Raw genomic sequence first — 16,815 nt, 5'->3', positions numbered from 1 at the left:
AATTGTATTTCTTAAATTATGATATTGATATGATATCCAATATTGTATGGAAAGCTTAAGCTGGACCTCATCTGTCTCATTCCATACATGTATTGCAATTAACACCTGCTCTGCTCTGGAGCTATTTATTATAACCAATCTTACAAAATAATAAAAAGGTGAAAGGAAAACCTGTATAATTTATTTTTGTTTATTCTAAAATATAATTGTTTCATAATCTAAAGTAAATGCTTAGATCTTTATTTATAGCATAATCTAACATACCCATTCAAAACATCTATCAAATAGCATTACTAATATAGTGTATGAATTATGTACACATAATTACAAGTTCACGTACTTGTACAAGCGCCAGTTACATCAGCCAACAGTTGCTAGTGTGTTTTGCAGAAGAAGAGTTATCAGATACTACTGAAACCCGATCACACAACCTTTTATACCGGAGTGAAAATATTTGGCAAATTCCCCATCTTCGCTAAAAATCCTAATGAAAGATATTTCAACAACATAATTTTAAACAACGGGAGGCATGAATAAAAGAATGGAACCAATTCGCAGAACGGTGATACTTTCCCAGATGATTTTGCACTTCCCCGTTATCCTTTAGGCAACAATTATTATTACCGTCACATCCCTGAACTCACACTAGAAGGCACATGTTGTATTGCCAGACCTTATTGTACATTGCACCTTAGGACAAGACGAGGCCCAAGCTACCGCTGGGCGCTTCTGTAGGACACCGTGTCGAGGGGAAGCCCGCGCTCCTGCCACTCGTAAGACCGCGGAGGCTCCGAGCTCAGCATGGAGGGCGGGGGCATGACGGGGCCGTGAGGTCCTCCAGGGTGCGAGGGCCCTGGAGGCGGAGGTCCTGGGGGCAGCATGACGATGGAACCTGGAGGGAGAACCGGCGCCGCTGGAGGAGGGCTCTCGAGTAGCCTCATGTGCTGCTGGTGTCGCTTGAGGCGCTTTCGGTAGCGGGAGTAGAGGCAGCAGACGGAGCAGGCAGCGATCGTGCCTCCGACGCCGATGAAGGCCGCGATCACCAACACCCACACCTCCACCCAGTCCGCCTGGCGGGACTCGCGTCGGGGAACGCAGCGCTGCGGGAAGCAATGGCCGTTACACTTGCCGCGTTTCTCAATACGTAGATAGATTGAGAGAAAGATATATATATATAGAGAGAGATAGATAGATAGAGAAATGGGTGGATTGGTATATTTATTGATAGATAATAGATAGATAGATACTTAAATGAACTAACCAATGTAGATGCTAATATATTAACTTATAGATCTATACATTTTCTTCAATATAAATTTAGTTCGATCACAAATCCTACTAGGGGTGTATTTTGATTTTCGAGTTACATGACAGGTAATTTAAACATTGCAGTCCTTATGAAGAAGAACAAAAGAATAAACTGGTCCAAGAAAAACAAACTAACCTCAACCTTCTTGACGGTAAACTTCCCAAAGACTTTATTCAGATCCTTGTTATCTGAAGCGTCGAGTAACTCTTTTGTTTCACGCATGTTCCGACCGACCAGCTGGAAGCACGACCTTGGGGGGGGAGGAATTTTTGTTTTTAGTATAAGCGCAATCAGGAGTTAAAATACATCCTTAATCACTCCTCGCCTTCACTATAATTCTATTTTGAAACACCCGTAAAAAAAATCACCCAAACAATTAAAATTTTAAAAATATAACCGTCATAACCGAAAAAATCATCAAAAAATTCGATTCGTCTCCCCAGCTCCGAATCCACTCACCCCGTGCTGGAGAAATCAATCGCGCCGTTGGCATCGGTGTAATAAGTAGTGTCGTAAATATTCAAAGACGCGTTGACACACAACACGTTCTCGACCTCTTTCTTGAAGTTGGTCAGTTGGCGCCTCACCTCCCCGGGCGTGACACCGAAGACGAAACGCAGGAGGTCGCTATCTCGCAGCACGTAGATCTGGAGTGGATAATGGATTACGGGATGGTTATCTCGGAATGGTGTATTATGAAGGGATGTGGTGACTCTATTCCCCGGGGTTCAACTTATGATTTCAAGGGGGAAAATGTGTGGCGATTGTTTTAAGATTTGTCGTACGGTAGTCATTGTGTAGTGCGTGTGTCTGGAAACATTTTGTTATCGCAAGTTTGCGGGCATTGCAGAGCATAAACAATTGTATATATTTGATATGTTTAACGACTATCAAAATAATTTCGCCGATAATCCCATATTCAAAATAATATCACCAATCATCAACAAACCATGCAACACAATAAATCAAAATAATTAAAAAAGATACCCACCATAACCTGAGCAACTGCAGGGTCATCAGTCGGAGACGATAAAGCGGTAATGAAGAGCGTGAAGATTCCGTGAGCGTAGCGAGTGAGCGGAGCATTGGTCCTTAACACACCGGAGGATTCCTCGAGCAAGAAGACTCCCGTGGCATTGACCTCCTCTTCAGGAAGAAGCTCAACGGTGTCTTCGATGTGGGAGAAGCTGATGTTGTGTATGGCGTACCTGAGGGCGAAGGAGTTGCATTCAATTCGGTCGCCATTTCTCACCATCGCCGAAAACGAATTGTCAAAAGTACAAACACTAATATCTTAAGGTCCGGATACCTTTTTTTCTCTATAATTTTTCCCTCTCTCTATTTCAAAACGACACGTCCATAGCAACCTGCAACACGCTCAACAATCCAAACCGCAATGCCCTTTGACACGTACCTGATAGGCAGCGCGGTGGGGTCCTTGTCCTCCGCCTCCAGCTTGACTACCTCCGTCTGTAGCGCCGCGTCCACCCGCACGCCTGTCGTAATGACCTCTTTCGTGAATTTCGGCTTGTTGTCATCGAGGTCGCTCACCAAAACGCGAACCTAGAAAGGACTCAAGCGTTAAATACTAGCTATGGTATAGAATGTCATTGTAGTCATTATATATACACACCAAGGGATCGAAATACGAAATTATTATTACTATTATTATTATTATTATAATTATTATTATTATTATTATTATTATTATTATTATTATTATTACTATTATTATTTTTATTATTATTATTATTATTATAAGATACTGAATTAATGAGATGCATAGTGGAAGAAGTTATCTTTTCCGCTTACCTGCATCATGGCGGGATCGGTAGGGTCGTATACCTTCCTGGTGGGCATCCGACGTCCGTACTTTCCACATAATAGCGTTAGGGTCACCGACTCCACCTGGAGCGAGAAAAAAATAATCATTAAAAAAATCGTAATAAGACAATAATATGCATGCTATCCCTATATCCTTCTCTGATTTTATTTCGGATCTGGATATGAAGTTTTGCAATTTTACAAAGTACACACGCGCGGAAGAAGTGAAAAAATAAATTCAAAATCTATAATATTCTGTCTACTTCACGTACACATCTCTCCATCTACGCAGGGCTGTTAACATAGACAAAAATTATGGTACACCTTCAGACGAAAGCGAATAAGACCCTGACCTTTTCCCTGTCGATGCGACCTTTCACATAGATGACCCCTCTGTTATCCGACGTCCGGTTGATGCCGAAGAGACCGTCAGTGTTTCCGTCTGTAACGTAAAAATAAAATGGATATTTGCAGTAAAGATATTTGTATTATTTGACTTTCTCCTATTCCTCACTGCTTTCCCTCCCGTTTCCCCTCAGATATTTCAATCGTCCGTGCTTCTCTCTCTTTCTCTTATTCATTCTCTTTCTTCTTTCTTCTTACCGGTAATTTGGTAATTGATGAGAGAATTCTCGCCGACGTCGTCATCACGGGCCTCCACGTAGCCGACTTCGGTGTCCAAGGCGGCCTCTTCTTCCACCTGCACGTCCAGGGGCTTCTCTCCCTGTGGGGTGAAAGAGATGGTCTATTTCCTTCTGCAGATGGTGGTAGGTAGTGTGATAGGAGCGCTCACTTACATGACCTGTTTCGAGTTTCACTCTTACAAGGAATAAGTAGCTCTTATGTATGGTCGATTTTAGCTATTCAGACTCGGATTCGTAATATTATTGATTGAATATGTGAACCCCTTCGTCAAACATGTGAACCCCTTACAGAAACATGTGAACCCTATACAGATACATCTAAACCCCTTATATGAATATCCGAACCCCCTTCAAAATCCTCTGAACCCCTGACACCTGCACCGACTCACCGGAAGCTTGGCGAAAGCTGGCAAGTTGTCGTCGGCGTCGGTGATGTTGATGACCAGAAGTCGTGATGCCAGTTGAGGAGGACGACCCAGATCCTGTGCAACGACCACCACGGTGTACTGGGCCCGCTGCTCTCTGTCTAGCGCCACACGGGTCGTTATGATGCCGGTCGTCGGATCTGGAGGTCGAAGGGTGAAGTACTTAAGTAATGGTATGTTGACAGGTATGAACACGAGCTTAATGGTAAAGTGAAAATGAACTTCCTTTGTTGAGGAGGATATGAGGTTTATTTGAGTGTAAATAGGCTTGTTTACCTATTCATCTACCTCTTTTTTGGTTACATTTTTTTGTGGTTCCATGTGTTTATAACGCGCCTACACTCATCAACTGCTAGTATGAGCGAGAAAGAGAATAATGATGCAGAACTAGACGGGACAGAGAGAGAGAGAAAAAAAAATAATCCGGATGACCCACCGATCTCAAAGACGCCGTTGTCGCTTCCGTCGTCGAGGAAGGAGTAGACGATCTTGCCGTTGGGCGTGTTGGGGTCGTCGGGATCCTCGGCTTGAACCTGGAACACGGCTGTCCCGATCTTCGAGTTCTGGAGGAGAATGGGCATCCTTTTAGTTACCGTAATTTCAGTTTCAAAGACGATAGTATCCTTTTCTGATTTGTTATGGATTGGGATTCTACAGACTACGGATATCGAGGATCATGATCAGATTTATCTAAAGCGAAATAATCACAGACATATCAGTAAGGGTTGTTCGTCTGTCGTACCTCCATGACACTAGCTCCTTCGTTGGGGCGGGGCTTAACGAACGTCGGAACGCCATCATTGGTGGACACGTCGCCGATGAGGACGCGGATCGTGGCCTCAGAGTAGAGCTGGGGACTGCCTTGGTCCAGGGCGCGGACGGTCAGCTCGTAGTGCTCGTTGCGACCCTTCCCGCTGAGGGGCGCCGCCACGGACAGCACTCCGCTCTCGGGGTCCAGGAAGAACAGTCCTGAAGATGATACATGTCATTTCCATATTCCAAGAACACATCCTCGTAAGAAAACTGAGTAATAATCTCGCAAATCCACTTTAAATCCCCACGAAAGAAAAAAAAAAACTAACCATCAACTTCGCCCTGGAGCTCCGGCAGCTGGTAGCGGACGAGCCCGTTGATGCCGAGGTCGGGGTCGGTCGCGAGAACGTTCGTAACCGGACTGCCCACCGGCGTGTTCTCGGGCACCACCGCCGTGTACGACGACTCGCTCCACACCGGAGACGCGTCATTCACGTCGGTCAACTCGATCTCGACCTGGAGGGAGGGAGGGAGGGGGGAGGGGAATGAGGGAGAAATTCATAGACATTTAAGTCGAGGGTTGTTGCATTTCGGACTGTTTTGTGAGGTCATTACGGCATCAAAGAATGGTAAGCATTGTCCTAGATATTGTCCTATGGATTTTTGAAAATGTTCATGTCTACGTGAAGTTTTTTTTTCTTGTACTGTTCTATTTAGACATGAGACGTCAAAACAGAGAACATCATAACGTTACTCACAATAACAGTGGTTTTGCGCTGGTTGATGCCGCCCATTGGCGTGTCGTGGGCCGTCACTTCGAGGGTGATTACGGGCGTTGTCTCACGGTCGAGCTGAGCGCCCCGGGCCACGCGGATCTGTCGAGATGGAAAGACTTTCTTGGAGCGTCTTCTAATGTGAAGCTTATTTACTATATATTAGACTAACATGAGCATTTATCTGTTTTTCTTCCTTCTTTCTCTCTCGTTCTTTCTCCGCTTATATGTATGTATATGCGATATTCACCCTTTTATATCTACTTGAACCCCAGGTTTGTCTTAAAGACGCTTGTTTATGAAAGCTTTTGTCCTGCAACGTCCAAACCCAAAGCGTAGCTAAACACACACACACACACACACACACACACACACACACACACACACACACACACACACACACACACACACACACACACACACACACACACACACACACACACACACACACACACACACACACCATCCATGAGACCAAACCAGAGCCACCCACCTCCCCCGTGGTGTCGTTGACGACGAACATGAGCGCCCCTTCGCCGCCCAACGTGTACGTGACCTGGCCGTGCTCCTCCGTGTCCGCGTCCGTCGCCGTCACCGTCAGCACAGTCTTGGGCCAGCGGGCGTCTTCGGAGAGGCGGGCGTGGTACTCCTGTGGGAGAGGATGTCGTTAGGAAGGAGTCTCCGAAGGGGGGGGGGCGTCCGTATCCGTATCGGTTATATTTGAAAGGCGGGGAGTGAGGATTCTTTTGAGGGAGGGAGCACAGAACAGCACCTCCCTCCCCTCCCTCCCCCATAAATAAAATAGATATAGAGGGAATATATATATTTTTTAGATTGTTAGCTATCCATAGGAGTGAAGAGAAAAGACCATCTCTTCATGGACAGCTATCTACACCAGTATTTTAAGAAAAAAAAAGAGGAACATATTTACGTTTTCCGTAAAGATGGGGCTGTTGTCGTTAACGTCCTCGATGTTGACGGTGACTGTCGCTTCGCTGGATCGATCACCGGCGATGGCTAACACTTGGAGAGATGTCGTCTGGAAAAAAAGGAGAATCTTTTATCTTGGACGCTTTGACTTTCATTAAGGTTGTTTTTTCAGTTGCTGATATGCCACAGTTCGGAAAGATTATGAATATCAATTTGCTTCATCGGTGAAAGAACAACGAAAACAAAAGAAAAAAAACACGAAAAAAAGAAAAAAAAAATGTTTCTCAGTGCCATAATGCGAATCAACAAACACCACAAAGCATCCGACAATCAACCTAAGATTAAAGGACAAAAAAAAGAAAACTAAATAGCAACCCTTCTCTTACTGACCTTGGTGACTGAGGCCTCGTAGTCCAAGCGAGAGTTGAGCGTGACCTGACCTGTGATCGGAGCCACCAGGAACATGTCAGAGGGGTCAGAGCCAGACACCTTCTCGTAGCGCCGAACGGGTTGACCTGTGGAAGACGAGGTCAAGATAAGATGATAGATAGATAGATAGAAAGGGAGGCTAAGCTTAGAAGATAGATAGATAGATATGAAAAAGGGGAGATGAAGGGAAGGTAATAGACACAGAATTAGAAGTTAATGGATAGGTGATTGACGCAAGACAATTAGTTGAAGGACAGTTGATGGATCTTAGACTAGAAGTTGAAAAGGAGATGATAGGTATAAAACAAATAAATAAAGAAAAGGCAAAAGATATTAGACGGGAAGATAAAGCCAACACGATAGACGTAAGGCGAGGAAAATAGTGTATAAAAAAGTAAGTTCAAAAGATCTGCCTTGCTATTCATAAAATCTTGTTGTTCTTTGAATCAATACTTAATAGTTATTATAGCTAATTAGATCGGCAAACTACGGACCCCTTACAAGCTGAGAAGAAGATATCTAATTATAATCACAGATGGGGCATTATATAATCAATGTGATTAATGATGATGTCATGATGATGATGATGATGATGATGATGATGATGATGACGTGATAATGATGATGGTAATGGCGATGACGTGATTGATGATGATGATGATGATGATAATGATGATAACGATGACGGTGACGTGATGATTACGATGACAATGATGATGATGATGCCGATGAAGATGACGATGAAGATGACGACGAAGATGACGATGAAGATGACGACGATGATGACAATGACGACGAAGTCACGGTCGACAATATATACCTGTCACGGGGTCCTTGGCGGTGACAGAGAACACAACAGACCCCAACTCCTGCTCCTCCTTGACTGTAACCTCCAGCTGGGGTCGCGCGGGGGTCCAGGGCGGAGCGAAGATGGGGTTCTGGTCACTGAAGGCTTGCACGTACATGGTTACCTCAGCTGGCGGACGGGAGGACGAGGAAATGAAAGAAAAATGAGTTTTTGTGCGTATTTTTGCAGGGAGGGGGATTATAAAGACATACATACATACATACATACATACATACATACATACACACACACACACACACACACATATATATATATATATATATATATATATATATATATATATATATATATATATATATATATATATTTAATTCGTCTGTTCAAGTACTGGTTTGAAAGAAAAAAATATATATATATATAAGCAAAGTACATTTCTTCATATGCAACGATGCATAATCCAGGCAGCACATCAAGCCAATTCATTTCCCAACAAGACAATACCGATTAAAAAAAAAAAAACCAACAACAATAAACAAACAACACAACCATAAACCACAACCACCTACTCGTATCAGTTTGCGCGGGAAAAGCCTCGGTCGCGTTGACATCGGTGACGCTCACGGTGAGAATAATGACCGCGGCGGCATTGTGATCCAGCGTTCCCGTCACCGCGATTTCGCCCGTCGTCTCATTCACGCTGTGGGGATTTGTTGAGGGAGTGTGAGTGTAAAGCATGAGGAGATATATAATATATTATGGGTATGTAGGGATTGGTGATTGTGTTAGTAGGTAGGTTTTATTTTTTCTGGAAAACGGGTAAAGTTGGTTGATTTATTGTTATTAGAAAGGGATTGTTGATTTTATTATTGATGAATTTCATATTTTTATGTTTGTGATACTTAACTATGTATTTTCATAACCTACGTAATAGTGTCTGTTAAACAAAAATTGCAAATTTCATAAGAAATCGGTTTGTTTAGTTGTATTCCGTCCTTAGAGTGATCTTAGATATTCAACATCAGATTCATCTGATGAATCAGCTCACTATCTAAGGGCGCATTGAAATCACCAAGCCAAAAAAAAACTAATAATAATCATACCAATATAATCATTAACAAAACAAAAACAAAAACACAATGAAATTTCCTCCGTACCTAAAGGCCCCGATATAATCATAAGGCGAGGAGGGCACCAGCGTCACACCCGTCTTGTCTCGCGCCATCACAGGCTCCGTGATTTCGTAAACAAGGTCAGCATCGAAGTCGGGGTCAACAGCTGATACGGTGACGACCTTTTCCCCGGGCGGGAGGCGTTCGCTCACGTAACGGACGTAGGATTCCTGGAGTGACGTGTGCATAGGATAATTGTAATGCTAATTGATGTGTGCATAGGACGTGTAGTTACGTGCGGAGGGAGTTATTGTGCAAATACACTGTCCAATATGGAGGAGCTAAGGTAAGGATGGTGATAATTAGGTATAAACATTTGAATGATGGTGATAATTAGGAAATAACATTTGAATGGCGGGAATCTATGCAATCATAGAGAAAAATAAAGCAACGCGTCATGTTTACCTGGTTGAATTTGGGTGGCTTGTTATTCACGTCAGTAAGATCAACAGTCACGGTGGTGGTTGAAGTCTGTCTCGACTCTGCCCCGCTGTCTACGGCAGCTACAATCAGCTGTTGATATAAAAAGACAAGTTCCCCCAATCATGAACACAGAGCTAATCCGTCTAAAACCCAACACAAAAGAACCGTATATTTTACATTGAATTATCTTCGCGACAAGCCATACGAACCTGATACTTCGGCGTGACGTCACGATCGAGGCTGGCCCCCTTTGCCACCGTGATTTCTCCGCTGGTCATGTTCATCACGAAGTTATCCCTCGCTCCCGCCGTCAGCATGTACGTCACTTCCTCGTCAGGACCGTCTGGATCACTAGCTGACATCTGCAGCACGACCGTACCTAGGAAGGGGGGAAGGGTGTTGCTGATTCCGGTACTCCAGGTTTCTTTCTTTTCTTTTTTCTCTTTTATTTATGTTTATTGAATAATTTATTGACATACTTTATCTTTTTTTTCTTTTTCCCTTTCCTCTCTCTCCTTTTCTATTCTTCCTTCCCTATCTCCTATTTCCCGTCTCCTTTATCCTCTTTCCCATTTCCTGTCTCCTTTTCCATCTTCCTCTCCCATTTTCCCATCTACTTCTTCTCTTCCTCCCTCTCCCCACCCTCACCCTCCACCTCTCCCTTCCTCCCTTTACCTCTCCGCTCCCCTGCCCCTCTCCCTCTCCTTTTCCTTCTCCCCTCTCTCCCTCCCTTCCCCTTCCCCCTGCCCCTCTCCCTCTCCTTTTCCTTCTCCTCCCATCTCCCTCCCTTCCCCTTGCCCCACCCCCAACCCCTCCCCCTTCCCCTCCCCCTCCCTCCACCAACCCTCCTTCCCCCTTCTCCCCCACCCCTCACCCTCCCTCCCACCCCCACCCCTCACCCTCCACCTCCCCCTTATTCCCTCCCCTAACCTCCCCTCCCCTCCCCCTTACTCCCTCCCTTTCACAACTCACCTGCCGCTGCATCCTCAGGCACCCTCGCCTCGTAACGCCTCTGCCTGAACCTCGGCGGTCGGTTCGTGTCCCGGCCCACCGTCACGAACACACGCACGTCACTGTGGCGCGGCGGTTTACCTGTAGAGGAAGACGTTCGTGACAGTTAGTTTTCTGTTGTTGTTGTTTTTTTTATCATTTGACATCGTTTATATGGAGATGTGTTTATGGAGATGTAGACTAGGATATGTTTATGTAGATATAGTCTGGGATATGTTTATTTGGGTATATAATGAGCTATGTTTATGTAGATATAGAGTGAGATATGTTTACGTAGACATAAAGAGATATGTTTATGTAGACATAGAGTGAGATATGTTTATGTAGACATAGAGTAAGATATGTTTATGTAGATATACGTCACTGTGAGGAAGACGTCCGTGACAGTTAGTTTTCTGTTTTCTGTTTTGAAATCCTTTGGCATCGTTTATATGGAGATATGTTTATGGAGATATAGACTGGGATATGTTTATGGAGATATAGACTGGGATATGTTTATGGATATATAGACTGAGATATGTTTATGTAGATATAGACTGAGATATGTTTATGTAGATATAGATTGGGATATGTTTATAGAGAGAGATGGATAGATAGTTGGTGTCGACTCGTTACGAGGGTGAGTTAATTTGCTTTTCTATTCGTAAAAGTATGGGTAGTAGTATTCACAAGTAAAGAATAACAGAATATCAAACAAAACAACATGACATCAATCTAAATACATTATCAACCAATACAATATCAACACCAATCGATAAACCAATCAGAAACAAACATCAATCGATCGACCAATCAGAAACGAACACTCATCTATCAACCAATCAGAAACAAACACTCATCTATCAACCAATCAGAAACAAACATCGATCGACCAATAAGAAACAAACACTCATCTATCAACCAATCACAAACAACCCCCACCCGACCACCCAACCACCCGCCCCACCCCATCCTTACCGACATCAGTAGCCCGGACGGTGAGTGTGTAAGTGGACGTGGGCGTGTCGATGTAGCTGAGTGGGCGTTGGATGGAGATCTCGCCGCTCACGGGCTCCACGAAGAAGGCCTCGTCAGGAGTGTTTCCGTCGTGGAGGGAGTAGAACACCTTCCCTCCGCCCTGGGAGTCTCCGTCGGCGTCTGTGGCCTGCGGAGGGACAAGGAAATCGATTTTTATTATTATTGTTATTGTTATTGTTATTATTACTATTATTATTATCATTATTGTCAATAAGGTTGTTCTTGATATAATGATCATTGTACTTATTTCCGTTTTTTCTTCATTATTATGATTGTTTTTATCATTATTGTCGTTTTTATCACTATTGCTATTATCATTGTCACTATCATTGTTATATAAAGGGGTAAGGATATTTGGACGATAGACAAAAAAAATATGAAATAGACTAAAAATACAACAGGAAAAAATACATAAAAAATACAACAGGAATAAAATACATAAAAAATACAACAGGAAAAAAATACATTAAAAAATACAACAGGCAAAAATACATAAAAAAAAATACAACAGGAAAAAAAATACATTAAAAAAAAATACATGAAGATACTACGGCGTCACTGACCTTGACGAAGAGCGGCGGGTCGAAGGCCGCGGCGCCCTCGTCGACGGTCCTCCGATACTCCCTCTTGGCGAATTCCGGCGCGTTGTCGTTCTCGTCCAGCACGTCGATGAAGATGTTGACCGACGTGACCTTCCCGCCGCCGTCCGTGGCCGAGTACGTGAGCGAGTAGGTCTTCTGGCGCTCGTAGTCGAGGCAGATGTCGAGGCCGCAGTTGGCGATGTAGATGTCGCCAGAGCGGTCGTCGGCGCGGAACTTCTCGGCGCCGAAGCCCTTCAGGGCGTATCTGTGGGGAAGGGGGGAGGGGGGGAGGGGCGTTAGGTGGAGTTTGGTGTGTGTTTTTTTAAGTGATATAAGTGCATGCATAGATGCCTGAAATGGTTTGGTATAGGTGTATGATGTACAAATGTACGGGCACACACACACTTACATATACACATATATATATATATATATATATATATATATATATATATATATATATATATATATATATATATATATATATAAATATATTATATGTATATGTGATAGGAGAGAGAGAGAGAGAGAGAGAGAAAGAGGAGCGAGAGAGAGAGGGAGAGAGAGAGAGAGAGAGAAGAGAGAGAGAGAGAGAGAGAGAGAGAGAGAGAGAGAGAGAGGAGAGAGAAGAGAGAGAGAGAGAGGAGAGAGAGAGAGAGAGAGAGAGAGAGAGAGAGAGAGAGAGAGAGAGAGAGAGAGAGAGAGAGAGAGAGAGAGAGAGAGAGAGAGAGAGAGAATGATACAGATATACAGACAGACAGACAGACAGACAGATTGATAGAGAGATAGATAAATAGTCAAATAGATAGAAAGACAGACAGAGAAACAGGCATATACACAGACAGACAGACAGACAAACAGATAGCTAGATAACCTCACCTGATTTCCCCGAAGGCGCCGGAGTCTGCATCTGTCGCCTTCAGTGTGCTAACGAGCGTCCCGCGGGCCACGCTCTCGCTCACATTGTATCTGCGACCGGAAAGATATCATATAATAAGAGGTGGGAAACGAACTCAAATGGAAACTTATTGGTACATTAAGTGAATAACGGATGTGATTGAAGTGGGAGAATGTGGTTATGTATGCATATCTATGTATACGGATGGGATCCCGGGTGAATATGGAATGGGTTACGGATGTAAATTAAATCCTTGATTGATGGATGCAAAGTGAGTGGATAACGAACGGAAATGACAATAGAACGGATCAAAACTAGATAAAACAGCGCATTAAAAATATATATATACACACTATACCCATTATCTTAAGCCCCAAGTAAATTAAAGACAATCTCTCCGACTATCTTAATTAAAGTAACACGAAAAGAACAATCTCAGACTGACCTGTAAGAAGGCTGGCGGAATTCCGGCGAGTTGTCATTCGCGTCGCTTACTGTCACGTTCACGACGGCGGACGACATGGGAACGCCCCCTTCGCTCGCCACAACTGTTGGTACGATACGCCGTGCGGTTACGTCATGGTTATGTTATGGTTGTTGTCGTGGTTACGTCATGGTTGTTATGGTTACGTCATGGTTGGTGTCGTGGTTACGTCATGGTTGTTATCGTGGTTGTTGTCGTGGTTATATTGTGGTTGATGGTTGGTTTATTGGATTTTCTTTTTGTGTGGGCGGGGGGGATTTTTAAGGGTGGGGGAGGGGGGGGGGGAATGTAGAGTATTTCTCATTATGGAAATGAAAACGTGGGGAGACATGATGTGGATAAAGGGACATAAGAATGCATTTGTTAACATTTGAATATACAAATTCATATATATATATATATATATATATATATATATATATATATATATATATATATATATATGTATGTATGTATGTATGTGTGTGTATGCATATATATATACACAAAAGCAAAAGACACGCATATAAACACAGACACGAAACATAATAAATAAAAATACGCGAAAAAAAGAGAAATTAGGAAATAAACGAATAAATAAATTACTGAATCAAATAACCAAAACACCAACCTTTGAAGAGGAACTGCGACGCGTCGGAATTCTCGAAGTCGAGCCTGGAGGAGTCGGCGACCTTGATGATGACGGGGGTCCTTCCGACGGCGGACTCCGGGAAGATCGAGAACACGCCGCGGGAGCCGAAGATGTCCTCGAGGGCCAGGGTGAACTTGGCGTTCTCCCCGACGTCCTTGTCGCTGACCACCAGGTTGAGGCCCGGTAAGGGTGTTCCGTCGGCTGTCGGGGGGAGGGAATGGGGGGGGGGAGTGGGGGGAAGGGGGAGGGAAGGGAATAGGGGGGAGAGGGGGGAGAGGGAGAGGGGAAATGGGGGGGAGTGGGGGGAGAGGAAGGGAAGAGGGGGGGAGAGGGAGACAGGGAAAGGGGGGAAGGAAAGGAGATTGAGGGAATGGGGGGAGGGGGAGAGAGGAAGAGGAAGGGAGATTGAGGGAATGGGGGGAAGAGGGGGGAGGGGGGAGAGGAAGGGAGATTGAGGGAATGGAGGGGAGAGGGAGAGAGATTAAGAGATTTTGGAATGGGAGATGGAAGATGGACGAATGAGGAGATTGGGGATTTTAAGAATGGAAAAGGAATGAGATATGATAAAAAGAATACGTAAATAAAATCAAGTGATTTTTTTTTTTCGAGATCTTCCTCGTAGTTACAATCAACAACACACAAAATGTTAAACAAAACAAAGTTGAAAAATACACAAAAATGCCTATCCCCCAGATCTTAGAACGAACATCCGGGCAATCACAAACAAAACCAAACAACTAAACAGCCCAAAAAAACAAACAAATGCATAAACAACGCCTCACCGATGTCCTCTGGCACAGTGACAGCGATCTCAGCTTCACTAAAGAGCGGAGGTTGGTCGGCGATGTCCGTCACCACCACAGTCACGGAAGACACTGCCGCTTGCCCGCCTTCTTCCTGGGCCTGTGAGGAGGAGGTTCCGTATGTTATTCGTAGGCGGGGCATGTGTTCCCTATGTGAGTTTTTTATCTTATCTTTTTTATCTTTATTTTTTTTCGTTTCTCTGACTTGTGTTTCTTATGTCGGTTTTTGTGGTTTGTTTATGTGTCTTTCTTTCGTTTCTCTGATTTGTGTTCCCTATGTGAGTTTTTATGGTTTGTTTATGTCTTTCTTTCGTTTCTCTGATTTGTGCTCCCTATGTTTTTTTATGGTTTGTTTATATGCCTTTCTTTCGTTTCCTATGTGAGTTTTTATAGTTTGTTAATGTGCCTTTCTTCCGTTTTCCCGATTTATTAGCAGGTGTATCTTTTTTTAGTGTTTCCCCCCCCCCACTGCGATTTCTCAAAGACTGATTCAATTTACAGTACATCTAATTTAATCTAAAACCCACCATAAACCATTAAGATCATAACAACGGTAATATATCCAAAACAAACAAAAAAATGCCCTCGATAAAAAAAAAAATATATATATATACATACATATATATATATATATATATATATATATATATATATATATATATATATATATATATATATATATATATATACATATATATATACATATACATATATTCCCACGGCGGAAGCAAACCGAAGCAACAACTCACCCTGACGCTAAAGGTATACAACCCGCCATTGCTGAGGATCAGTGGGTCCTCTCGATCCAGGGTGACGTCGGAAGTGGCAAGGGTGGCCCTGAGGGAGCCGTCGGGAAGGGTTTGGACGTCGGCGAGGGTGAAGTAGCCGGAGTCATCGTCCTGCAGGGTCAGGGTCAAGGGACGGGGTTCGCCCAGGTCGCCGTCACGTGCTTTGATCTCGAGGACGGAGGTTCCCTGGAGGAGGAGGAGGGTTAGGAGGAGGATTAGGGGGAGGAGGAGGATGAGGAGGAGGAGGATGAGGAGGAGGAGGATTAGGGGGAGGAGGAGGAGGAGGAAGAAGAGGAGGAGGGGGACGTTATACGGCAGAAGTGTGAGATTCTTATTTCCATTATTTTGTGTTTAAAAAAGAGAGAAAAAATATATACACATATATGATATCAATTATTGTAGGTGAGAATGTTAATGGTAGATATGATGATAATAATGATAATGATAATGATAATGATAATGATAATAATAATAATGATATCAATAACAACAATAATAAATACAAAAAGTGATAATATCGTCATCACAATTATCAATATCATCATAACCATTAACACACCAAACAATCACAAAAACAACGAAACAAGAAAAAAAAAACAAGCAAAACAATAATAACAACAAACACAACAACTCACGGGCTCACTGGCCTCCCTGACGGTGGCGCTGAAGGGGGCGTTGAGGAACACGGGCGGCTGGTCCTGCACGTCCCTCACTTCGATGACCACCGTCGAAGTCGAACTCAGGCGCTTCTCCGATCCGCTGTCGGTGGCTCGTATCTGCAGGACGAGGGGGGAAGGGGAGAAGGGGAGAAGGGGGTGGTTAGATGTGGAGGGAAGGTGGTGGGTGGTTGGGTTGGGAGGGTTTGGGAGGGGGAGGTGGGGATGGGTGGTGGGGTTGGGAGGTGGGGGGAGGGAGGGAGGGGGAGGAGGGTTGGGAGGGAGGGAGGTGGGAGGAGGAGGGTTGAGGTTGGGGTTGGGAGGTGGGGAGGGAGATGTGGGAGGGATTGAGGGAGAGAGGGAGAGGTGGGAGGGGGAGGAGGTAGGGTTGGGGTTGGGAGGGAGGTGGAGGAAGAGGAGGGAGGGAGGGAGGGAGGGAGAGGAGATGGGGAATGGAGG

At 44.1% G+C, this 16,815-nt stretch overlaps 1 protein-coding gene across 2 annotated transcripts in view; it reads right to left on the bottom strand.

The window, feature by feature from the left end:
* Positions 1–179: 179 nt before the first annotated feature.
* Positions 180–16,815, bottom strand: part of Cad74A (cadherin 74A) — a 28,779-nt gene continuing 12,143 nt past the window's right edge. For both annotated transcript variants that reach the window (XM_043024167.2, XM_043024168.2), the window contains exons 6-35: positions 16,336–16,476; positions 15,662–15,886; positions 14,892–15,012; positions 14,089–14,310; positions 13,440–13,542; positions 12,976–13,065; positions 12,079–12,361; positions 11,456–11,642; positions 10,460–10,579; positions 9,697–9,866; positions 9,470–9,577; positions 9,050–9,234; positions 8,462–8,592; positions 7,908–8,063; positions 7,049–7,173; positions 6,660–6,767; positions 6,222–6,377; positions 5,714–5,830; positions 5,285–5,471; positions 4,945–5,171; positions 4,639–4,765; positions 4,167–4,342; positions 3,737–3,857; positions 3,487–3,575; positions 3,122–3,217; positions 2,724–2,872; positions 2,301–2,517; positions 1,769–1,956; positions 1,445–1,559; positions 180–1,100 (exon numbers count right to left, since the gene is read on the bottom strand). In XM_043024167.2, the coding sequence (XP_042880101.2) occupies positions 714–1,100; positions 1,445–1,559; positions 1,769–1,956; positions 2,301–2,517; positions 2,724–2,872; positions 3,122–3,217; positions 3,487–3,575; positions 3,737–3,857; positions 4,167–4,342; positions 4,639–4,765; positions 4,945–5,171; positions 5,285–5,471; positions 5,714–5,830; positions 6,222–6,377; positions 6,660–6,767; positions 7,049–7,173; positions 7,908–8,063; positions 8,462–8,592; positions 9,050–9,234; positions 9,470–9,577; positions 9,697–9,866; positions 10,460–10,579; positions 11,456–11,642; positions 12,079–12,361; positions 12,976–13,065; positions 13,440–13,542; positions 14,089–14,310; positions 14,892–15,012; positions 15,662–15,886; positions 16,336–16,476 (4,827 nt within the window). In that variant the 3' untranslated portion in view covers positions 180–713. The remainder of the gene's footprint in view (positions 1,101–1,444; positions 1,560–1,768; positions 1,957–2,300; positions 2,518–2,723; positions 2,873–3,121; positions 3,218–3,486; positions 3,576–3,736; positions 3,858–4,166; positions 4,343–4,638; positions 4,766–4,944; positions 5,172–5,284; positions 5,472–5,713; positions 5,831–6,221; positions 6,378–6,659; positions 6,768–7,048; positions 7,174–7,907; positions 8,064–8,461; positions 8,593–9,049; positions 9,235–9,469; positions 9,578–9,696; positions 9,867–10,459; positions 10,580–11,455; positions 11,643–12,078; positions 12,362–12,975; positions 13,066–13,439; positions 13,543–14,088; positions 14,311–14,891; positions 15,013–15,661; positions 15,887–16,335; positions 16,477–16,815) is intronic.

Source organism: Penaeus japonicus, unplaced genomic scaffold, assembly GCF_977035675.1.
Source record: "Penaeus japonicus unplaced genomic scaffold, GWHDUDI00000001_assembly GWHDUDI00000013, whole genome shotgun sequence".
In the NCBI taxonomy this organism is placed as follows: domain Eukaryota; kingdom Metazoa; phylum Arthropoda; class Malacostraca; order Decapoda; family Penaeidae; genus Penaeus; species Penaeus japonicus.
Note: the sequence above shows the minus strand (reverse complement) of the source record. Positions and strands in the feature narration are given on the sequence as shown.